The sequence below is a fragment of the Caretta caretta genome, chromosome 2 (genome assembly GCF_965140235.1).
Source record: "Caretta caretta isolate rCarCar2 chromosome 2, rCarCar1.hap1, whole genome shotgun sequence".
Taxonomy (NCBI): domain Eukaryota; kingdom Metazoa; phylum Chordata; order Testudines; family Cheloniidae; genus Caretta; species Caretta caretta.
In genome coordinates, this window is record NC_134207.1 from 233211164 (window position 1) to 233236328 (window position 25165).

Consider the following 25165-nt stretch of genomic DNA (forward strand, 5'->3'; position numbering starts at 1 on the left):
ATAAATTATTCTCCCGGAATTAATGAAGAGGTGGAATCCCTAAAATGTAATTTGGAAAAGGCTCCAGTATAAATAAAATGTAACTCAAAAAGAGTCATTTTTAATCTCGAACTCTGCTGATTCAGCAGCCCAATTGTAACTGACCTTTTCAAATCCCCAACTTCTCAAACTGTTCTATTAGAACTTTGTAACCTATTTCCCTCCCAAAATATAAACTCTACATTGTTCAAGACTGCCTTAAATTGAGTTAATAACAGTTTTATTTCAAAACAAAACAAAACAAAAATAACCTCTGGAAGCCTATTTCCTCCCAATAAAAACCTTAAACTTTCAAATGAAGAGGAAATTATGGACAACTCTGCAATAAGTCGAAGTGTATGAAATCAGGAATTTTTAAACAGTGTTTTTAATTGAAAATAAAGCTAAAGCATGCTTTTCAACAGTGCAAATTTTCATAATTTTGATTTACTGCTTCCATCATCACAACATATTACACCAGCATGTCTTACCGAGGGCTAGACTCTAGAAGTCTACCTGTTAAACTATTTCGATATTAAGTGCAAATATAGATAATTGCCTCTGATTGTCACGTGCAGTAGAAATGCTCCTGCTACATAGATAGGATGGTATTGCAAAACTCAAGTTTCAAGAGATTCGGATAAAACAGTGAAGTGTACTATGGTTAAAATGCCTGAGTTTTGGTGCCAAAAAGCTACGAATAACATGATATTCTCATTTTGTGTATTCTTTCCACTTATGGCCTCACGTTTCACTTTCTGTGTTGCATTTACCGCTTTGCTATTTCCTCCATCGCGTGTGAGAGGTTAGACCATAAAGTGTACTGCTATACAGGCAAATATTTTAGTTGCTTTGCAAGTTAGTAAGGGGCATGTTCAGACCAAAACTGAAGTATGACATTAGTGGGTAGCAGTAATCTTATTTAAGACTTTTGGGTGAAACAAAAAGTCTTTCCAATTGCAAAGAGTGACTGTACAAGTAAAAAGACACCCTTTACCAAAAACAGAATTCCATATTTATTTACTAGTTTTGAGATGAGGCAGCTTTTCCAGTGCTCCAGCTGCACTCAAACCCCAACCTTTCCATACCATAGAAAAATTAGTAAATGCAACTGCTCTTGGAAAAAGAGCCCCCTACTTTGGAAAACAAAGCTCCCGAAAAGTAGAGGCTGCTGCCACATTGAATTATCGTGAACCCTTACTGTGCAACCAAGTAACTTAACAAACTTTAACTGAATTAACAGTTAGACTTCCATTTTCGAAATCTAGTGCATAAATTTAATGGCTCATTCTAATATTTATTATTCAACCTTTTGACATTTATTTGTAGCAGTTGAATTGAGGTACCGGTGCATTATTAGCATTTAAACAGTAAAGTGTTCCAGCTCTACCATAATCACTGAGTTTAAGTTGAGTCTTTAGCCTGAAGTACTCTGTGGAATGTAAAAATTACCCAGACAAACAAACAAGCAAATAAAAACTGCAATGGAAAAGAAAATAGTAATCCGATTTCTATCTTCACAATGTGATAAAACAGGACTCCAAAAGTGTGTAAAGCATTAAGGAGCTTGTACAAACCATCCTGTGGAGTTTAAAACAAAAGAAAGGTAAAGGTGGTTCAAGAAAGTATTTTCCAAACTATTTTATTAATTAAATTTCCTGAATTTGTGGCTAGGTGGAAGAGGTATTGCAGAACCGCCCAACTGCCATTTCCATACAGGATGGGCCTTGTGAGGTGGTTGGGAATCCTTAGTGGTGTTTAAGGAATAAGCTGGCAACAAATCCCCATCATTGCCAATAATTAGTGACGGTGGACAGGGAAAATTTGCCATGAAATTAAACGGCCTTTTCACTGCTGATGCTACATTGCTGGCTACCCTTTTGCGTCTATTGGTAACTGTAAAATCATCCAGTGTTCCTTCATGTGTCTCAATTTTACCTGTAGGACGTGGGCTTCTAGCTGATTTCAAATTTGGTTTGACTGGAGGAGTCTGCAGTACAGGTCGCTTTCCCAAAACCAATGTCCTGTAATTTTTTCTCACCCTCGCTCCAAATTTATACTCCCCATCCTCAGGTTTTGGAGTACCTAAAGTGCATGAAAGGACCTGACTCTGAGTCAGCGTGTTTAAGGAAGTGGTTTCTTTCTCAGTGCATGCAGAATCTTCCTGGGCTGTTAATAAAACCTCCGGGTTATTACTCTCAGTCACACCGTTAAACTCATCCTTAGTATCATTGCACTCACACTTTAGCTTATGTTTTGAAAGGTCAGGTTCATAGTCTTCATTCGTACTGCTGTCCTCTATTTTGATTTTAATACTGTGCAGGAATGGCAATGCCTTATTGCCTGGATCAGTGCACTCAAGCTCGGCTGCTGCGGTTGTCGAAGCACGATCGGTTTGCAAAGAGGGTAAATCCGTGGCAAATTCAATACAATGAGGGATTTTGGAATCTTCTTCTGAGTTTGCTGCTGTTGGTGAAGATTCATTATTTAAGAACCTAGCAGCTATTGTATTGTTATCTGCACAGTGTGTAGTTGGTGCTTGAAGGCATTTCCTTGCCTCTCTGAGTATTCTTTGTTGTGGAAATGCATTGTTTGTCTTTGGGCTAGGTGAAGAGGCCCCCTTTGCAGCACAGTTAATTGTTAGGTCAGTACTCTTTACATTATTGGAAAATTCAGGGTGTGGGAATGGGATCTCGGATACCCTATCGTCCCTTCTCTCAGCAAAGCAACTTCCAAGGCTGCTGGAGCAGCACACTGGAGATGCCTGGGATGCCCAGCTTTGATGACTCCATTCCTCTGGCAGTTCCGATTTGACACCACGCTGAGCACTTTGGAGGTCGGGAAGCCTGCCTGCCTCCTCGAAAGCTGGCGATTTGGTGGGGGCGGCCGTGGCCAGATGATACAAGAAGTTGGCCTGGGCCATGCTGGGGGGGTTGCAGAAACTGGTTCGCCTGAAGCGGATGCTTTGCACCGAGACCTGGCTGGAAACCGAGCTGGAGTCGGAGTCGGAGGTCGAATCCTCCTCCTCGGAGCTGACCTCGCTGGAGTCCGAGACGCCGCTGCCTTCCTCCTCCTCGTCTTCCTCCTCCTCCTCCTCCTCCTCCGAGGACACGGAGTTGCTGGTGCTGGAGAGGCTGGATCCGAAGTCCGAGTCGTTGGCCACATGGTCGGAGTAAGAGCTGGACTCCGAGTCGCTGCTGCAGCTCTCGGGGAAGCTGCCCAGAGGCTGTTGCTGCGGCTGCTGCGAAGTGCAAAAGCCATCGACGAGGTGAAATCTCTCCAGGCAAGCGGCCGGGCCTGCTGCAGCTCCTTTGGGCTTGCAGGGCCTGGGCACGATCAGGAGCCGCCTGGCGCTGCTGGGGGTGTTTAATACACAGTCCTTTTGGGCGGCCTCACACGGTCTTTTCCTTTTGTATCTGTAAGTCAAACCCACAGGGCTCCCGGCAGCCGCCGCCGCCGCTAGCTTGGTCTGAGCCATGGCGGCGGCGGACTGGTAATAATAAGCAGCCGCAGCCGCCGGGTGCTTGCTGCAAAGGACGCTCCGAAAGTAAGGGGGATCCGTGTGAAAGGTGACATAGTTGCCCACGATCGGGGCGGTTTCATAGTGTAAAGGGGGTTTGCAAGGCGACCGAGCGATTTCTGGGTAGCTGTGACCAGTGTATTTACTCAAAATGTGAGGTAGATCAGAGGCCGGTAGCAAGCCTGTGTCCCCGGGACGCAAAGCTTTTCTTCTAACTGGCAGAGGCTGAGCCGATTCATTCAAACCCAGCCAAAGTTTGTTCTCTTTCCAAAAGCTGGAGTAGGGGTCGGGGGATGTGTGCTCCGGTTGGAGATCTTTTGTTGACAATGCCCGGCTTATTTTCCTCCTTTTTGTCTTAAGGACTCGTTCCGTTTTGCAAGAAGTGTAAAGAGCTTCCACGTCCTCTCTGGATATCAGTGTGCATTTGGCTGCATGGAAAGCGATGGAGTTGATGGCTTTGAGTTTCCTCAACTCCTCCAGGTCGCAGTGATGCTTTTTTACTTTTAAATGATCCATTCGCTTGTGCACTGTAGTTCTCGGGATGTTTTTGAGCAGGTCTGTAAAAACCTGAGAGAGTGCAAACATTTGCTTTCCTTTAATGATGAGGTAGCCGAGCCTCACGCCATCCACCTCTTCAAAACCCGACTTCAAGTCTCCCATTTCTTGAATTAAATTATTCCCAGCATTTGCAGAAAGAAAGAAAAAAAAAGCCACACACACAATCCTCAGCCAGATGCTGTATTTGTCTCAAGGCATCCTGCTAATAAAATAACAAAGACTGTTATTCCTGCTCAATGGAGTGCCAAACTTTAGAAGAAATTAGAAGAAAAAGGAAAAAAAAACAACAACAACCATGTGAAACTACAATCTCTCTGTATTTTTGTTTGAAAATCAGGTTTGCCAAAGTGTTTCTCTAAGTTGCTGTTGAAGATCAGTACCTGTTCCCTTTCATTCCCTGCTTTTCCATTGGAGAACTATGATAATGGAATGTGAAGGGAGGAAGAGACAAGAAATGCAGCTGCTATTCCCGCCGCTGCTTTAGCTACAAATAAAATGACAGAGTGAAGTGAGCTCGTCCGGAGACACCTTCATCAATTAATTCCCCTAAAGCCAACGCTGATTGGACACTCCTGACAGGTGATGCAATAAAAATTGATATTCCACCCCTTCCCCCCCAAAAAAATCTCCCACTAATTAGCATACCCTTACACTGCCAAGCCCCCTCCCAAAGTAAATAATACAGTTAGTATATAAATCTTTCTATTAAACAATCTGAGCTCAGATACACTCAGACCTCTCAGACTTCATCGCTAGCTACAGATGTAGGATTTGTATGTTTTTTATTATCATTTTATATATATATATATTATATATATATATATATGTATAGTTAGACTATTTTGGACAAATGCGGCTATTTTGCGCATTATGTGTCTGTAAAGGATATAAGTGTTATCATATCGAGAGCAAAGACTTTGGTAATGCAATAATTTTAAACTGGTATTTTATTCTGCATTGTGTGGAAAATGAAGCTTAGCGAAAATGTGCAGAATAGCCTGGTATTTCCCTTTTTCAAGCTCCAGAGTGAAAGGCTCTGTTGTTAGAAAGCGAGAAGGAATACTTACATTTTCGAGTTTCTCTTGGTTTTCCTCTTCTGTTTAATTGTCTTTCTACAGTCAATGGCTAAGTTTGTTTTTTGCTCTGCATATCAAGGTTTCCAGCACCGTAATACTGTCACTCTGTAGTTGAAATTCTGTCTGTAATATTGGGGGAGGGGAAGGAGGACGTGGGCTCACGTCAGACCCATAACAAAGCATAGATAAGCCAGAAATGTATACACTTTTCACAATTAACCGTGCTGGATCACAAGCTGGAATGTCCTAGAGTCCCAGACTCCACGTCAGGATTCTTGTGTGCTGACGGCTTCCAGGAGAGAAAAGAGAATGTAAAATATCCAAGGTGCTTCCAGAGGCTTTACGTAATAACAGAAAAGTGCTGGCACACGATCTAGAATACTGCAATGGTCCAGGACACTTCTGGTTTGCAGCACGTTCAGTTTGGAGTAGACCTTCTGCAGACTTTAGATGTTCCATTTATACCCACCCTTTTAAAAATCATTTTGAAGAAGCAGTATGAAGGTGTAACCTCTTCGCAGTGACGTTAAAATACTTCAGTGTCAGGCACAAATGATTTCGAGCATGTTGCAATGTTAGCAAACCTCTTCCTTCGTGCGTTAAAATGATGTTTGCGGTTTGCATGTCAAAAGCTGCAAAAATAACTATCCGCCCATAATCAGTTTGCAACTGAAAACTGGATATAACACAAGCACTTATATATAGCAGTAGTTTAGTGCATATCCAAAATTAGACACATCCGTGTGATTAAGAAAACATCCCATATTTCTGGGACTAATTTTTCCGTTCTAATTCAAAAGTTCCATTATCCATTCTAAAGATTGGCAATATGGTGAGTGGAGCTCGTATTACACCATCAGATATAGCTGAAATAAATAAAAGGATCGCTTACAAAAATAAATTTCGGTAGTTTTGCATTACAAAGTAGATGCACACAACCTCCCAATTTCGCAGGAATTCTGGCGAGAAGTGGGAATTTACAGAAGTGCATCCGGAAATTAAGGAAGTCTATTTAGGAGAGTCTGTAACTCAGTAGGTTTGAGATTTGAAAAGCCACCCCTAGACTACTGTTGCTCTCTGCACAGATGTAATCGCCGCTCTTCAACTTAATCAATGTGTGTACAAACCACATCTAGTTCCTCCTTTTGAAATCTAAGGATAGTATTCCCATCCAAGAAACCAGAGCTACAGCAAATTACATTTTGTCCCTTGAATGAGAAAAGGATCGCTGAATGAATCTCGTGATATTTCAGCCTTTAAACGTAACCAAGAGGCAGCAGTGAACAATGCCTCGTCACAGCTAATACCATCCACAGAGTTAAGCCTTCTTTTGCTTTGCATCTGGATTTATCAGCATACATTTTCCTTTCTCACTGGCGTAAGAGACATCATGTTATATTCTCTAGCTGAAAGCAAAGTTTCGAGGGAAAACAGCTGCTGGCGTTAAAAGGAAATCATCGTAGCCTTTCTAAAGCTAGAGACAATAAGGTCGTTTAAAAATTCCTCCTGATGCACTTATATGCTGCTCGCACCCCCACCCCCACCCCACTATTCTCCTCCCCCTGTTTTAAGGTTAAGGCTGTGGAGTCAAACAGTAAAGAAACAGTAACCTCAGATAAAGGTTTTAAAGAAGACATTACAAAAAAGTGGGCTGAAAAGTCATTTCTTTGCCAGGTAGCTTAGTTGTTTCTCTCTCTCTCTCTCTCTCTCACACACACACACACACACACACAAACACACACACACACTTTTACTACATATGACAGTCTGCTTTGTGATTCAGTAACTATTTTAAAAATGCATGCTTTTTTGTTTAATACTTGCATTATCAAATGTTTTAAACTAGTAGCGGCTATTTGCCAGACCTCTTCCCCCCCCCCCCCCAAAAGGTACAGCCATTAGCTTCTGGATGTAGTCAGAGCCAGTGTTGAAGGGGCGGGGGGGGGAGAAGTCTTAGAAAATCACTCTCTCTCTCTCTCTCTTACGGGCACACACACACACAACTATAGATATACACATACTTTCAGTTGCATATCTTACTCCACATCACACACAGTCTTTTGTTTCTTTAACTTCTCCATCATTTTTTGTCCAGAAGGAAACAAGCAGCTTTCTTATGGCCATCAGTGCACGCTGTATATCGGGATCTTCTTCAGGAACATTGGGGGTAGATCATTAGAGGCCCTTGCCAGCGCACACACCTACACAGTAAAGGAAGAGGACTTTAAACTGGATTTGCACACACACACAGGGGATTGTGATCAATAGCTACCAGCATTTATGGTTTAGATTATTAATGTGAAAGCTAGCCAAGAGAATGGACAGGAAAAATTAAAGGTGTCTGTTATCAATTATATTAAAACTTATGCAATAATTTACTCTCTCCCTCTGTGTGTGTGTGTGTGTGTGCATCCGTGCGTGCAGGGGGCAGATACAAATGTATATTTCTGTAATAATTTTGTTGACCACCTCAGCCTCACTTAAAGTCAAAGATGAATACGATTCAAAAGATGGATGTTTGCTTCCCATTTCTTCAGAACAGAAGGTCTAAGGATGCCCATTTTACCAACTATATGTACATGCAACAATATATAGCTGTGAATACACACGTTATCAATCAAATGTGTTCCTTTTCACTTTGAGCAACATGCAATCTGTGATCTAGATCCTAGAGTGAGATAATATTTCAGTTCTGAAGCTGTCTGGCCAAAGAACAAACCTACTAGAAAATAAAGAGAAAAATAATGTTCATAATATATACTGTAGACATTTTCCCATTTATCTCAGATTACTTTCATTTTTGAAAAATTGTGTTAAAATATATAGTCTTGCAGAAAACTTTTAATTATATTGCTTCAGAAAGAATGCATATAACATTTTAGATGCCTTTTCATTTTATGTTTTGATTTATTTCCATTGTATGATTGTGTTTAAATACTACTACAATTCAGGCTGACCTCTTCCTTCTTGAGCAAAGTAATGCACACACTGTTTCTTTAAATGTTTAGTTGTGAAATGCAACAGCAATTTATAGCAGTAGTTTTACTAATGCAGAGAATTCTTTTTCCTAAGGACTCATGTGCATTTTCATACTCGGATTGCCACATTATTAGAGCATTTCGATTACTATTTAGTATTATTTTTAAGCACTGGACCAATCTTCAGGTACTGACAGCATTAAATACACCTTTTATTTTCACCACTTTTATGCAGAAATAAATCATTTAAATGAGAAATAACCTTGTTCACCAGTTTTAGATATATGTGCATATTGTGCTCATAGAGGATACAAACAGAAAACAGAGGATATCACGAACAGTCCAGTAACAGGGTCAAAGAACAGTATACTAGGGTCCTTCTGCTATTTTAAAGTCAACCAAATGTGACTTCAGTACTTAAAATTTGCCATAAATTCTAATATGTCAAACATAAGAATGCACAACCAAATTATCCAAATACCTGGGCCAATTAATTGCCAACTAACAGTAAAAAAAATCATGACAATTTATCAAACATAATATCACAACTGAGTTATTTCCATGTAAACAAAGCAACAATGTATAGTTCTGTTCAGCATTTTTAAAGTTTTATTTTTCCATGTGGATGTATCACACACACCAGAAATGTCTGGAATTCAGTAAAATCACAAAATAACACAGCAGATGTTGATAATCTTGTTTTTTAAATACAGTTTTTAAGGGGATTTTTTGGACACATACTACATGCCATGTTGTCTACTGACCCACAATCAATATGCAGTGACCTTCTACCCTTTTTTTGCCCCTTGACCCATCCTGAATTCAATGCAGCCTTTATACATTTTCAAATCCTTGGATGTAAAGGGGATTTGGCAAAGCTTTGTTCTGAAAGGATCCTAAAATGTGCATTTTTAATTAGACAAAGGTAAAGCAACAAACATTGGGGAAGATGATTTCTTACATACAGGTGAGCAATAGTAATTTCTGTATTCAAGAACTATATCAGAGAAAACATATTCTGCAAACTGAAAAGCAATTACAAACACAGGAGATCAGAAGGTTATGGATTGCACCAAATTAGCAATGTGGCACAAATCACTTTCATGACGTAAGGGATGGCCAGGCCACAATCTTCCAGCGCTCCTCATCTCCAAGGACTGTGGGGATTCTGGTGACCCGGGGAGAGGAGACTGGAGAGAGAGAGAGATTTAATCTGAAGCTACAGGCACATTCCCTTATCTCTCTTGCTATCAACCAGTTTAAAGGACACCATAATTATGATGGTGATAAAACAATGCCTGCTTATGTGTGCTGAATAAATAAAGAATGTTTACAGCTCTAGAATGTTTCAATTCCAATTAAACGCTATCAAAGAAAAGCCACTTCCCCTCAGCCAGCCCCTATTTACCTTGTTTGTTGCAATATTTTCCTATGAAATACAAACCTTCCAGAATGCCATTAAGGACAAGTTGGTGGTGAAAGAATAGACAGCACACACTCTCAGTCCCACAATTTATTTAGATCGCCTAAGCTTTTATTTGTTTATTTCGCAATGGCCAGCTGCTTGGAGATGCAGTGCTAAAAGGCGCTTAAGTGTCCAGCTCCAAGCTCCAACCACAGGCAAAGGAATTGGGAGTAATTAATGCAGCGCCCATGGGCGATAGAAGAAGGGGGGGGAGAGAGGAGAAGGGGGCCGGCTATAGTCTCCTGGTTCCGACCCCCGACCAGAACCCAGAGGAGCTTGGTCTCCAAGCAGTGCCTGTTTCCTCTGCACAGTGCATCTGGGACCCCTGGAAACAGGAGGCTGAAAATTTATCCCATTTACTGAGGCACAAGGATCATTTAAAATATTCATTGTATCAGGAAATCTCATCATAATCAGATTAAAATAAGGTTTGGGGGAGTGTTGCCTCTGAGTCTGTGTACTAAACACTGATTGGATTACAAAGAAATAAGAAAGCTGATTCATTTTGTATGTTAGAGTAATAGTACAATGAAAACCAATCATTTTGCCATGGGAGACACTTTTTGAAGCCATGATTTTCCATTATGTTTTAGAGAACACATTTCTCTCAGATACCATTGTAATTTAAACTTTATATCCCATATTTCAACATGATGTTCTTGTTTATTTTTAAAGCCCATGCCTTACAAATGCTATGGAATACAGTGCTGTAGATTGTAGTTTATCTCAATTTGCTTTTAAGCTAATTTAGTCTAAAAGATAAACACTGCTGAATTTAAACTTCTTAAATTAAATGTTCATGGGTGAAATATTTATTTATTTTTAATTGGAGCAGAATGTAGTGGAAAAGCCGAGTGTATTTACAGATTTTCTAGATAGTTGTAGGCCCTTTTCTTTTTGAAAGTTTAGACCTCCAATGCCTTCGATTCTACTGGCAGAATTAGGATGGACTGGAGGGTCCTGAACGTGACCATTCACTAAGGCGGGGGGCTACAGCTTGCAACAACGTGCTCGGCAACTTAATCTTACACTAAAAAAGGCAGAGAGCGAAAAATAATGGAATACAAACTCTCCCGATATTTGTAGTCACTCCTAAGGTGGATTGTGTATTTGAAGGCTGATGGGAACGTCTGGTTTTTGGAGCAAAAAGGAAAGAAGGTAAGCGTTTGTCCTTGTATCCGCCAGTTCGTGGAGGAACAATGAAAGAACAAAGGGAACCACTTCTCCATTCGAACTCTTTACAGTTTCTTCCTCCATTTCAAGCTTATTGTGAGGGGCTGAGGGTGGACTCGCTTAACTTTGCCTTTAGAAACTGTGTAGGAGGGTTTGGGTTTAAGAAATTATTAGAAAGTTGCGCAGCAATGTAAATTAAAACATGTTTACTGGTAAAGATCCTCACAATAGCAGTAACAGCAGCCACGATGAAGCAGAAGTTGTTAATTTCATGGATCTAAACTCCCCAGACAGTCCCCCCAAACCAACAGCAATCAAAGTTTAGTTTGTATGAGCGTGGATGGGAACCTTTCTTAGGATTTCAGTGCTCCCCAAAGAGAGACTATAGTTTGTGGGACTTAAAAAAAAGCACGATTAAAAAGGTTTTAAAATGTGTTCCCAGTAATGATCTCGTGCTGATTAGCGAAGTAAGAAGGGAAACGGGTGAAAACAAAACGTTCGTAGAAATAAATCAAATAAATTGCTGCAAGGATAGAGGCAGTGGGGGTGGGGTTATATGCAAACAAATATAATTCGCATTTGGCTGAGCAGCAAAAGTCTTGCATTTTTGCCAGTCGGTGTTGCTAGCATACCCCTGCATAGGACATAATTGTGTTGAGCTGCTACACTGGGTGGGGTTGCGGTGGAGACAAACACCTTCCCTCCCCGCCCCGAAAGCAAAGCACGCGGATCAGACAGAGAAGACATAGCTCCAAAGTAGCAAAGAGATTGCCTAAGCAGCAGCCTCCGTTGCACTCTCTGCCCCTCTTGCAGCGGAGACACGCTTGGTGTTTATATTCCTGCTTTGCTGTATTGTCAGGGACAGCGGCATGGGAGGAGAGAGAGGAAAACAACCCCGACTTGTTGTTAAGCAAATTTAATGCATTGTTGGCAGCCTCTCCCCCTGGAAAAAAAAAAAGTTGGGGGTGTGATGTGCACGGAGCCCCCTGGAATGTGCGTCCACATAACAATGTGCAACGCTGCCAGCGCTACTGCTCCCTCCATTCACTACTTGGGCGCAGAGCGCGGGGTCTCCCGGCGGCTGACCTTTCACCTCCCCCCACCCCTTCCCCCTTCTCTCGGCGTTTCCTTCTGCCGCTCGGGCACTGTCTTACCCACAATTCCTCACGCCGGCCGCGCTCGTGCCGAGCTCGAGCCTGTCGTAATCGCCCCCCCTCCCCCCGCCATTGGGCTCTCCGGAAGTCACACACCCAGAACGGAGCCCAGCGCCCGGGCAGCAGCAGCCTGAACAGAGCGCGGGGCAGAGCCTCAGGAGCGCAGTGCTGCGTAGATCAGTTTGAAGAGGGCCCCTGTGGAGGCAGCAGGATTTGGGGGGGACTCCTGGCATGGCCCCAAGTAGTATATTAGTAGCATGTCAAACCTGGCGGAGGGATCCGATGAGGCAGACTACAGAAGCGGTGGGGGTGGGGGTGTGCTCACATGAGTTTTAAGTGGACACGTGGAATTGGCACAATTTAAAGCAGCCCCATCATGGCCCCGAATAGTATGTTGGGAGCCTAGAAAACACGTGTTTCAATGACTGGGACGGCATGTAGAGGCAACAAGATTTGGGACAGCTTAAGTTTAACCCCTGCAGGGTGAAATAGCTCCAAGGAGTTTAAAGGAGTTATACATGTGCTTGGAACAGGAACTGGAGTATCTTCCCGCCCCGAATAGAGCCTCTCTAGACTACAACGTAATGGGAGATGGAGGGCAGACTCTAGAGAGAGAGAGAGAGAAGATTATTCCAAAGAGTTTAAAGTCATTATACACATGAGGAGGGGGGCAAGATCAGGGACAGTCCCCCAAATAGCAGCTTTCTAGAAGACAACAGGAGGGAAAGAAGGCATCTTCCAGAGAAAAAAATAATTTAAAAACGGAGGGGGGGGGGGAAAGAGATGGTGGCGAAGGTTGTAACAGAACTTGGACTGCTCCTGTGGTGAAATAAATGATGAACACAAAGTGGAGGGGAAGAAAGATTTTTTTTTTCGCCCTTACTGAATATAGCAGAAAAGGAGTTTAGGCCTACTTCAGAGAGAGGGGAATTGTTCACATAGATTCAGAGGAATTGGATACTCGCATAGGAGGAGAAATATAGCCAGGGAGGAAGAGTGGGGCTGTGTTGTTGCCTGTTGAATATTAATAGCAAACATGAATGTCTCAAATTTTAAAGTACCTTGTCTTGAGCGTTAAGGATATAGATGCAGAATCAAATGTGTCATGAAGCAAATCACCCAAACATAAACATTTATCAGTTAAACCCTAATATATAATGAAGCCCCATCCGCCCTCATTTTTTGCACTAAATTTTGCCCCAAGTCCTGATCTCTTTCCATTATTTAATGTTTTAACATGCGGGAGAGAAACATCTGATTTATTATAAGCAGATTTTAACTAACAAAACATAGGAGATAAAGGGGATTAAAACATGTTTAATTATAACCCCATACCCCAATACAAATCAGATTAAAAAGCAACATGTTTTATTACATTTCCGTAATAAACCTCTAAAATAATTAGTTTTGGTTAGGTACATTTTCCCATTAATGTGTGAAATGTTTGATCTATATACAAAGTTAAAGTGAGAAAGAAGATGATTATAACATAATTACATGGAATTAATCCCACCCCCAAAAGAGATCCTTAGATCTAGGTTGACTATTAAAATTTGAAGATTGGACATTAATAGTTTAACAGGAGCAGTGTTCAGTTGAGAGAAGAGTCATATCTGCAGCACTTAATGATTTTAACTGTGAGGAAGGAGTTATAGCAGAAAAGCTAGGGAGCTCGAGGTTCGCCAAGAGACTGCAGAGAGGAAAGGGCTGGTTCAATAAGGCTGTTTTGGGTGAGAGAGTCGATGGGCTTGGGCAAACTGGACTGAGCGAGTGGGGAAACCGAGATCAAAATGCTCCCGCGAAGACTGGGCTACCTCGTTTCAGGAGGGCTGCATCTGAGTGAATGAGTGGGGCGAGAGGGTTGTTGAGGCGAGCTGCAGCGCGTTTTACTGGAGCAGGCAGGCTGCAGTGAAAGAGTGAAATAACCAGATTTGGGAAGGCTACAGTGAATGCCTGTCAACTTTTCAGAAAGAAATTAAGGTGATATAGAACATCCAAATGGACGGTTTTGAAGAGGGTATGTCTCCTCTATTTCCCTTCTCCTTTGTATCCTTTCTCTTGATTCCCCCCTCCGCCCCCCCATTTTCCTCTTCCTCCTGCCAGTTTCTGCAGCGTGGAAGAGAGGATTTGGGGGTCAGGGAGAAGAGCAACGCTGACCAGTCTGGTGTACAGCACTGTCCCCTGAAGGGAAGAAGGAAGCACTGCAGCATGTGGGTTAAATGCAGTGTTTCCTCCTCTCCTGCTGGCAGTGCTCATGCTATGTGAGAAAATAAGCAGAACTGAGGCCAGCTGGGGGAAGGTCAGTTGTAACAAATGGAGTTGGCAGGAGCCTTGCAGCTCAGCATAATTGGAACCCTGAACCCAGGCTAGGATCTGGAGAACAGTTGGCTACAGGCCAGCTAAATAATCTCCCACTCTTCTTTTAAAACACTTTATATTGAGGGTGAGCAGCTGATATAGAGCAACTCTGTGGGTGTCCTCAACAAAAGGAGGGTGAACTGTTAGGCTTGTGCTGGTCAAGAGGGCAAGCAGGGCGAGCAAGTCAGCTTAACAGTCAGAGAGAGTGGGGTGGGCTCATGGAGGCAGCATTGATGGCTATCACGGAGAGATTGACTAGCAAGACGCTGCACCCTGGGAGTGGGGCGGGCTCCTGAAGAGAGCAGTTAGTGAGGAAGAAAAGGGGCTGCAGTGAGCGAGTGGGGCAGGCTACAACCGTTGAGGCAGGAAATGCGAGCAGGCGGGTTTGGGGAAGGTTGCTGCAGTGAGCGCGCGGGGGTAGGCGGCCTGGAGACGGTGCAGTGAATGAGTGACTCGGACGGACGGGTTTGAGAGGCTGCAGTGAGCGAGAGGAAGTGTAATTTGGGCTCCTTTTCCTCCAGCCGCTCCCATTGTTCACAGGCCGCCTTCTTCGCGCTGTTTTCAGCTGGCTGGGCTTGTCCTGCCAGAGCGAGGGAAGGAGACGAGCTCCCGCTGCACAGCATTATATGTTAGCTCCAAACACAGTTGGGTTATGGCGCAAATTTGTATTATATCCTTCACAGCAACTCAGGGGTTTCCAACAAGACAACTGGTAAATAAGTAGAGAGGATTATTTAAAAGTGCTATTCGCCCAGAGATGCTCCAGTGAGGCTGTAACTTACATGGTAGACAAAAGGTAAAAACCCCACCATAAGGCTGGATTTATACATAGAAGAACGTTTGTGAGTGGATTTTAGAACAGGACTTCCTAGAGAAACTGGGAAAAAAGCAACTTTCAGAAGCACGGGATTTGGAATAACAAATACAGTCAAATAGAATTTTGAAAAGAACACGTTTGAATGTTTTATGTATAAAAACGAGGATTAATCTTATTTTGCATTTAATATAAACACAGTGAAACCAGCGATTTCTTCAAATACTAGCTGCGGGCTTGTTCAGTTAAAAAAATAAAAAGTAGTGCTTTTCATGAAAAGTATTCTTTGCTTTAATGATTTTCAAAAACTTGTTTAAAAATAAATGATTTCAGCCCTCCATTCAGACCAGAGCTTTTCACTCTACATTACATCAAAACAGTTAACTAACTTGATATGAAAGAAAATTTCCAACAAGTGCCGTATTCTTTAAAGCAAAAATAATCTTTGCTCATTTCGCTTTAGTGAGGAAAATTAAGCCGTGTGGGGGTCTCATATATTTATTAGGAGGGAGGATAATTTCTGGAGAAATCCTCAAATAGTTTTGCACAAATTCCTTCTACAAAAAAAGAGCGATTGGTTTCAGTAAATTGTTTCACTGGGCTTGAAATTTTATTTTAGCAAATTAGAATTGACGTCTTATTCCGTATTGCATTTACACACCACCACGAAACTAACATTTGACAGAAGTTTTTAACTACAAGACGACGAAGTTAACAGATGTTTATAAATAGGAATTATTGTCAGCTAGATGCTAACAACTGACTTTTCTCCCCTGCTTGGAAATGTAGGCGTTTAACTTTGCAGTCGCGTTTAAGTTGTTTAAAAGTATACCCAGAACTTGTTTTTGTTGTTCGTTTCCCTTCACTCTTTGTAAACTTGCAGTCTCTTGTGGGACTCAATCGTTTAATAAAGAACAATTATATTTAGATGGTAGAAGTCTTAAAGATCATTTGAAGGTTTAAGATGAAAATAATATTTCACAAGAAAAAACTGCTAATTAAATTGGCTTAAAATATTTAAGGGCTCTGATTATTTTCTCAGTTGAAACGTGTTTACTCTCAAATGCTGTTTGGTAATTTTCAAAATGTGAACACAACTTGAGAAAATGTAATTTAAAATGAAAATTACGTGCGATCATATTGTTTTAGTTAATATATATTGCATATTGTGGATTCAAAATGATCTGGTTGAAAGAAAAAGATTTTAAAATAGTCAGAGGAACACCATTCTGGCCACTCTACGATGTTCTTTATATTATACTTGTCTTGTATGGAATATGTTGACGTATTTAATATAGTCCTCCTTTCACAAAGGATCATTGTTGTTGTTTTTAATTGGGGAAGTGCCATAATATAAAAATTACCCACATTCCGACTCTGAAGTACCACAGTAAGATTGACAAAAAGTGTTCTGAGGCTTGCGCGCTTAATTCGCTAGGAATGTTAAGCTTCCCAAGATACACCCTATGTGGTCACGTTACACTTGTTATCAGAAAGTTTTTAATGATAAAACCCCATACATAGAAGAAATGTGTGTGCATCTACAAATTCAAAATCGAAATTACTTTTAGCAACTAGCAGTGGGAACATAGCTCATTGATCGATAGGCTGTTTTTAATTGCATTTGGCAACCTCTTTATTTCAGGGACACAATACAATTAATTAACATATTCTTGGGCGTGTTTTTGAGATTGGGAGGTGATGGCCCCTTATTGAGAAGAAAACACTTTAAATAAAAAAGTAACATTGTTTTGTCCAAATGGTACTTGGTAAACTAGGCTAATATCATTTATACAGTCCACAAATGTGGTTCATTTACTCGAAGTTGCTTTAGTATATAACAAAACCGACTTTTCTCTTTCCCACCCCATTATCTTTAAACTGCATATATGGATTTAATTTATACACAACCATCTTAAAATAGCTTTATATCAGACACTTGATTAGAAACTCAGCATGTCATTTCTTGTATTAATTATAATATAAATGTAACTCTTAAGTGGAAATAAAGGAAATGTGACCCTTGATATTAAAATTACACTACCAATCATAACACAAAAAATAAAAACATAAGATATTGCTTTAGTAGAAAAATGCTAATTTAAGAAATTCTACACAGAGATATGCATGCATAAAGACAATTTAAGATTTGTTTTTGGGATGACTATGTAAATGCACTTATTAAAAAAATCCAATAAATTAATAAGTACCTCACAAAAAATCCCGAACTTTACAGTGGATATTAGTCTTATCTAAAGAAAAGCTGTGCATTGCATTTAAATCACATATCTAAATTCCAGAGTTTACTAACCCAGCTTTTCAAGGATTAGCACAGCATTAATATTCAGTATGGTTTGCTGGAAGTTTATTTCAGGTTCTTTTGTAATATACTGTAATTATTATTTTGACCTGACTCATATAACAATGTGGTTAACATTTAAATACACGTTTAATGTAGGGAATTATAAATTCATTGCTAAATTAAAATCTTTAATCTATATCACTTAGGAAATGTTAAATCTTTTAGAAGGAACTAAGCACCATGCTTAAAAATATTCTGTGTTACAATTCCTTAACTTGGAATTTTGGTTTAAGATTGTTCATTCAGGGAAAAAAACTTGCTTCATGTTTACAGTAAACCTCAGACTAGAATTAACATTTAAATGTCAACATTAGTAACAGAAGCAGTACTTGAAAACCACCTATTTCATTCATTGTTGCTAGTTAAATAGAATTTGCCAGAAGTCTCCAAAGGTGATAGTGCAATTAAAAACAATAACATTAATGCTTTTAAACAGTAGTTTTAAAGGAACAGTGAAATAATACTGCCATTCTAAAACATTAAAAACTGTACTTATGATCACAGAAATGGCAATCACACAATAAATGAGTAGGCGTAATATTCAGCACATACATCAGATACAGTCTTAGATATTATTACCTATACTTGTATAATCTATAACTGTATAAGATATAACCCACAAGATAAGAGGTGAATTAATATTAAAACATTTTAATTATTAAAAAAATGTACTGGTAGAATAACATGTACTGGTTTGATAATTGGTATTCATGTATTGAAGAAAATAGAAAACTATACTTTTTAGTGGTATAACTTATGAGCAAACATACAGCAAAGACTAGATACATATTTTAATATGGATTTCATAGATATGCTATGTCTCTCATAATTGAACATGGCTAAATTTGTTGGATCCAAGCCAATCTGCCATTTAAAACACACTATGTGCAAAGGTCAGAACACAAGTCACATACTCTCTACAATGTGTAGAGTGACCGTTTTGCTGCTTCTTTCCTAGGAATAAGCAAATAGCCATGATTAACATTTATTTTGATTAAGGCTATTTGTGATGTTAACACATATAAACAGAAGGCAAACAAAACTCCTGATGTATTTTAAATAGAAAAATATGAACAATAGTAACCTATCTACTGAATGTCAGGTTATTGTAATTATTCTTCTTTTTAATTACATGTGTTTTGTTGTACATCACATCCCTTTGCACACAGGTAAAGATGAAAGCTCTTTGAATATAGGCTCAATTAAAAAATACAGTCTAAAATTTCTAGGAAAGACTTACTTTGTATAAAGAAGCCAATTCTCCTACCCAGAAGTCCAGAAACACAACTCCTAAATTTATCTCTTGTTTTTGAAAATAGCATATAGGATGAAGGCATTTCTTTGCTTTGTGTGCTATTCCTCAATTTTTTATATCTAAGGAATCTTCAGAATATTGCACCTGCTTTAATTTTTAATATGCTGTATTTCTGTCAATTAAATGATTAAAGAAGAAAGGCCCTTCTTTCACTGAGCAAGCACAGGATGTGTTTTTGTATACCTTAAGAATGTTTAGCAAGATTTACAGAAAATGTTCTAAAGTGGTATTTTAGAACTGTTACAGGAAATTGCTAATCGGTAATCAAAAATATAAGTACTTTTCTCTTTTTTGTCAGTGAGTCTGGGGTACTGCACAAAAATACATTTAATCACTGAATAAACTGTTTAACGTTTTCTTGAATAATATCTTAAACCTTTTTTTAAAAAATTGCCAGTTTGTAAGTACAATTCCCATTCACCTCTGGGGATAAAAATAAACAAATTATTTGAGAAATTTAAAATATAAAAATAATAGAGAAAAATGTATCATCTTACATTGTACCCTTTTCCTCATCATTTTACTATGTTAAATTTCATGTTTTGTAGACACCTCTTAGTAAAACAATTGTATCTACCCTTTGTACACAAGCTAAATTGTAAATGATTAATTCATATTCATTTAATTATTTTCCTTTTTAATTATTATAATCCCACATATATGTGTATAAATCACTTTAAGGACTGACTTCTTTTTCCAAAAGAAAATCACCCCCCTGTATCATGTCAATGCTTATTAATCACTAGACCCATAAAAATATGTGACAAGATTTTACTTTCTGATCCCATAGCTTGTTACAGACACACTACTTGCAGTACTGCAAGTAGTACTTATTTTATGCATTTCTTCTCTTTTGCATTTCAAAGATCTCCTTCAAATGATTGTTTTACAGAACTATCTAGAGGTTATCTAAATTTTGCCATCAAATATTGCACACTGCCACAAGGTAGTGATCATAGAATCTCTTTCAGCCTATCTAATGTTCATTCCATCAAAGGAACTAAACTACAATCAATTAAAAATAAGCAATTTTTCATTAAATAATTTAGAGTATCAAAGTATAACTGCATTTTTACAGAACGAAAGTTTCAGATTGATCAATAGTGAAGTGGCATTACATTGTGTTAATGTATTGTATAGATAGATATAAAATATGCTTTTATTTGAAATGTGTGAAATTTTTACAAAATATATTCTTCGTGAAATCTTTGACAGGTGTTGCATTATGATTTTCTTTTGTGACAGCTTTCAGTTTTATGAAGGGCCAAATCTTAAGATAACTAATATTACGTGGAGAAAGATCTATGAATTGTAACACCTATTTTTAAATGAATAAATTACAAAATTAGTATCTTAAAATACAGTTACCTTATTAGGAAAACCTTCCAAATTGCTAACAAACTAGGAGAGAACATTGTTTCTAATTTTTAGTTGGAATATAAGTTTTTCAAGCATGGATATGTTAATTCACAAAACCACAGTATGTTTACTATATTATCATAAAAATACATAGATATTTATTTTCTAATATTACCTATCAGGGACATTAAGAAAAATTTGCTTTTATACCATGATTTTATTGTTGTCAGGTTTAACAAAATAATTAGGGATGCTGTTTAAATTAGATGTCATTGTCCTGACAGGAATGAAGAAGGCCTCGGACACTGTGATCTCGGACACTGTATCAAATAATTTGTGGCTTTTTAGAACTTCAGGATATGAATTCCTTTATTCCCAAACAAAATAGTTGGTGTGCACCTGCAATTTTCAGATTATTTTACAAGCCCAAAAAGCAATCAAAATAGTCTTGTCAATATGTCATGTAATGTAAACAGTTCTACATTCTAACTTTTATTCTAACTGTTATAGTTCTTTTGTTTTGAAGGGAAGACACTGGGTGATTTTACACAAGCTGAACTATATTAAATTCCCAAACTTTTATGGCAGCTTCTTCTTAAGAACAAAATTCTAATTTCTATACATTACTATATATGCTTTTGAAGGAATTTTCAGAAGATTACAGATTTAAATAGGCCTGTTATGTTAATCAAAATGTTTAGCTAGGGCCTATCTATGTAGGAAATGACCTTCACCACTTCTTTCCCCCTCCCCCCAGTTCTTCCTCCTCTATCTAAATAATTTCATTTAAAACTTTGTAGGAGAGAAAGAGCCTGACCTAAGATATCCTGCGCACAAACTGCATTGCATACTCAGATATCCCAAGGGGCTAGAGAGTTGTGCACATCCCTCCTCCCCTTCCACACAGCTGCTCTTCACGAACCATGCATATGTGCAAAGGTTTTATTATTTATTTATCAATTTATAAAACACATCCAACCTCACAATTTCTGGGTACAGGTAACCACACTTTGAACAATACATATAATTTAATAACATTGGTTTAAATAAACGCCAAAATGTTACTAAGGCAGCCTTACAAAATCATCATGAAAATTTACCAGGCCAATGTGCAAATTCCGCTTGTCTGCCCTTTAGCATGATAATGAAAATAAATCAGTGATATTTTACTGGGAAAAAAAGAAAGAAAATTATTACTGGCCCTAGGGCAAGTGAGGGAACAGAATTTTGCAGGGCTGTGTTTAATCTCTCTATACTCCCAACCACCACCACAATTAGTTTCTTCTGCTACAGCCATACCTGCTTACAATGGAGAATTGAAAAGCCTGGGATTTTTCTCTCTGCTGACCACCTCAACCACCCCTTTCCCACAGTTTCTCTCCACTTTTTGAAAGAGACAGAAAATGAATTTACATTAAAAACAAAACAAATCTGGGAAGGAATAAACTACCTTTAAGTAAATTTAGAGAACAGTTGTGCTCAAGAACTGTTTTTGTGTAGGGCCTGTAGTGTCTGGCATATTGTATCTTCTGTTCAACATCACTTTCACAATGTGGCACTAACTGCCAACCTGCAGTGCACCCACATTACAGAAGTTTTTTGGGGGGCAAACGACCAGAATTAATAATGATAATTTATTATTTGTATTATCATGTATTAGTTCATTAGTCACGCTGAGGGGGGAAGAAACAAGAGAGCACAGAGTGCCTGCATGGAGGTGGGATGGGTGGCAGTGGCAATGAGTCCTGCTGTCATACTTAGGAGGACAGTAACGAGATAGTAACAAGATTTTGGAGGGGGTCTCGGCGGTGGAGCAGGAATGTACGTATTAGTGCAGCAGTTACCGCGATGGGGGTGTAAAACGGCTCCGGTTAGCCAGAGCCCCACCACTGTGAGATTTTACAGGCAGGTCTGAAACCCCCCCACATTCCTGCAAGGTGGCTGGCCTACGGCTACACACAGCTCATTGCACAGATAATAGGGATAACACCCGACTTAGGCGTGCCAGGCGGTGGTGTGTTGGGCCCTTGCTCCAATGGTCAGGCGTGGGGGGGGCGGGGCGGGCCGGGCGGGGGGAGGGTGTCCCTCAGGGGCCCAGGCAGGCTGGCAGGCCCGAGGTGCCGCTCTCTGTGTGCTGGAGCAGCGCCGCCACGCAGCCCGGGCAGCTCGCACATCAGGTGGCAGAGACACTGGAGTCTTCCGGCTCGCGCGCGCGCTCTCGCTCGCTCGCTCGCTCGCTCCCTGCCTCCCTCCCTCTCTCTCTCTCTCTCTCTCTCTCCCACACGCGCTGGCGAGGGGCGGCCCTCCCTTCCCTGAGCCGGCCTCTGCCTCGCGCACGCTCTGTCTGGGTATTGGTTAGAACCGTTGGAGGGTCAGAACTCCGCCGTTGCTCACGTTCCACTGGCGGCCCATGAGGCACCGCGAGGTAGCCCGGACCCAGGCCTTCTCCACAGGGAGGTACAGCGCGCCTGCGCGCGGGCCTTGCTGGGTTGCCCGTCTGCCTGTGGACTGCTGTCCTCAGTCTGCTGCCCCTGTGTGCGTTCGTGACTGACTGATTGATACAGCCCGGGTGGGGGCGAGGAGAGACTCAGCCCGCGGACATGGGTCCTAAATCACTGCTGTGGCGGCGGCGGCGGTGGCGGCGGCTGAGTGCCTGAGGGGGAGCCCCGGCCGGGGGAGGGAGAGAGGCAGGGGCGCTGCTGTGTGCGGTGTTGACGGTGTTTTTAACCCTTAGATGGTCTCCAGCGAGCCGCTGCTGCTGCCTGTGTCACTGGAGGGCGAGTTCTCCAATAGCATGAAGGAGATGATCGGCGGCTGCTGCGTGTGCTCCGACGAGAGGGGCTGGGCCGAGAACCCGCTGGTATACTGCGACGGGCACGGCTGCAGTGTCGCAGTGCATCAAGGTGAGTGAGTGCCCGCCCCCGGGCCCGGCCTGTAGATTTTCTCCTGCCTCCTGCTCCCTCTCTCCTACCTGAGACCCTCCTCCCCTTACCCTCCCCTGCCGCACACCCTGTGCCCTGCACCCCTTCCTGACCTGCCCACCGTTCCTCTGTCCCCACAACCTCCCTCCTGCCTGCCTTCCTCTCAGCCCCGCTTTCCCACTGCTTCTTTTACTGTTTCTTCCTGAAACCAGCCCTGCACACCCACACCTCCATCCCCACCCAACACAGTTTGTGCCTCTTCCTTCCACAACAGCTCCCTCCCGCACTCCGGTTCCCCGAATACCTGCCCCTGCCATATCAGCTGCTGTGCCCCCCCCCATACACCACCCCCATTTCCTCTTCCTTAATTAGACACGTGTTTGAGGGAAGCCAGGACCGGAGAGGCTGGGAGGAGTCTGCAAAGGGAGACTCGGCTGTTATGATTGCCTCCTCTGCTTGCCTCTTTTCCCTGAAAGTTTGCGGTGTTGTTGTAGCTCTGTTGGTTGCAGCGTATTAGAGAGATAAGGGGGGTGAGGTAATATCTTTTACTGGACCACCTTCTCTTGGAGAAAGAGAGGAGCTCGCAAGCGTACACAGAGCTCTTTTTCTGGAAGAAGAGCTCTGTGTAAGCTCAGATGCTTGTCTCTTACCAACAGAAGTTGGTCCAATAAAATATATTACCTCACTCTCTTGTTGCTCCTTCCCTGAATGTCATTTGGCTGATAGTGTCTGGTAGATATGGAGACTTCATGTTGTGATGGTTTTGGCATCAGGAGGGACTGGTATTACTTACTGGAGTTAGATTTGTTGGATTAGTGGAGAAAGAGAGTGGTTGGTGTCCAGCTCAGGGGCTGTGGTGCACAGTGTATACATGTGATTATTTTCTGCTGTCATTGCATTGCCTTTTCTTTGGGAGGAGGGGGAGAGACTGGATTGTAGTATTTTCACCTGACTAGAAAAGGAACAAAATGATCCTAACTTCTAAATGAAGAGCAGAAATAAGGAACTGTAATAGAGGTTAGTAGTTTCTCTTTCCATCAACACCAAGCTGACTGCATCTAAAATAAATGCTGTGTCGTCTGATGTTTTTTTAATATGTTGAACAAGTTAGAACAGTGGAGAAGCTGAAGTCTTATATCCAGATCATTAGTCTGAATACCTGAAATTGTTTGTTACATTGGGTTAGATATACCTTGTATTTGTGAAACTTACCTCCCAGTTCATAAAATGAGAGCGGGGGCAATCCAGATAGAACTGCAAAGGAATGAAATTGTCCCTTGTAAAGAACTTGGTGTCATGAGGTGAATGGAGGCTGAAGAGTAGCTTGTGTAATGAGTCTGTTTTTGATTCAGGGTTGCCTTATCTTCAGAGCGGAGTTGACGTTGAAAGGTGTCCCAGTTTGTCTATAGTCATGCTTACATCAGGATTTTGGGTTTTTGTTTTGATGTGGTTTAGAATACGTAAAGAATGACCAGAACATAGATAGTATTCGTTTTCAGAAGGAGAAGGCAGTCACTTATGCCAAACTGAGTAAATTTTAAACAATATATGTATCCTACCTTTGCTAACACGAGTTCAGCTTGATAAGTGTTGGTAACCTTGGGAATCCTAGGGTCTTAAATATGGTGCTCTGATGGGATCATATGATCGTGTTGAAAAAGGTGGTATCAGCCCTTCTGTGTTGATTCTCAACATCTCTATTGCTACGGGAGCTAAACTAGTGTTAGCAATATGGGGAAAGTTTTGGAAAATGCCCCTAATATAGACAGAGACTCTTAAGTTGGATATAACTGTATTGCAGCCATGTCTGTTCAAGTTCAAATATGGAAGGAAGGATGCAATTTCAGGAATATAACCTGATGATGATACTCTTAAGTTTTTGAGGTCAAATCCTATTGTGGTGGTTGCAGAATTACTGTATTACAGGTGTAATATATTTTGAGTGTATGTTAACAAAAATGGTGCACATCTTGACAGTTGACATTGTGGAACTGGTAGAAGAGGCACTTCCGTTATAACAGACTTTATAACTGTCCAAATACTCTTTGCAGCTGAATATTTTCATACTACTTATTAGTCTAAGAATTAAACATC

At 40.8% G+C, this 25165-nt stretch overlaps 2 protein-coding genes and 1 long non-coding RNA gene across 10 annotated transcripts in view; 1 reads left to right on the forward strand and 2 right to left on the reverse strand.

Moving 5' to 3' along the window:
* Positions 1–388: 388 nt before the first annotated feature.
* On the reverse strand, positions 389–6645 carry SKIDA1 (SKI/DACH domain containing 1). Of its 2 annotated transcripts, none has more exons than XM_048837941.2 (2): positions 5164–6645; positions 389–4295 (listed from the first exon to the last, which is right to left on the reverse strand). In XM_048837941.2, exon 2 carries the CDS (start codon positions 4196–4198, stop codon positions 1664–1666), a length of 2535 nt encoding a protein of 844 aa, XP_048693898.1. In that variant the 5' UTR covers positions 4199–4295; positions 5164–6645; the 3' UTR covers positions 389–1663. The 2 variants fall into 2 exon arrangements, with proteins under 2 accessions (XP_048693898.1, XP_048693897.1); XM_048837940.2 differs by having other exon boundaries at positions 389–4298.
* A 2091-nt stretch (positions 6646–8736) lies between these two features.
* LOC142071211 (uncharacterized) lies at positions 8737–12166 on the reverse strand. Its single transcript, XR_012667255.1, has 2 exons — positions 11943–12166; positions 8737–9340 (listed from the first exon to the last, which is right to left on the reverse strand). It is a non-coding gene; the product is annotated as an uncharacterized LOC142071211 (long non-coding RNA).
* MLLT10 (MLLT10 histone lysine methyltransferase DOT1L cofactor) overlaps positions 10633–25165 on the forward strand; it is a 234905-nt gene continuing 220372 nt past the window's right edge. The window contains exons 1-2 of one of the 7 annotated variants that reach the window (XM_048837931.2): positions 10633–10773; positions 22885–23053. In XM_048837931.2, the coding sequence (XP_048693888.1) occupies positions 22885–23053 (169 nt within the window). In that variant the 5' untranslated portion in view covers positions 10633–10773. The other 6 variants (XM_075125910.1, XM_048837934.2, XM_075125912.1 and 3 more) reach the window with 6 other exon arrangements.

Excerpts from the sequence above, each read along its gene's own strand:
- SKIDA1 (XM_048837941.2), bottom strand. The coding sequence starts at position 4,198 with ATGGGAGACTTGAAGTCGGGTTTTGAAGAGGTGGATGGCGTGAGGCTC.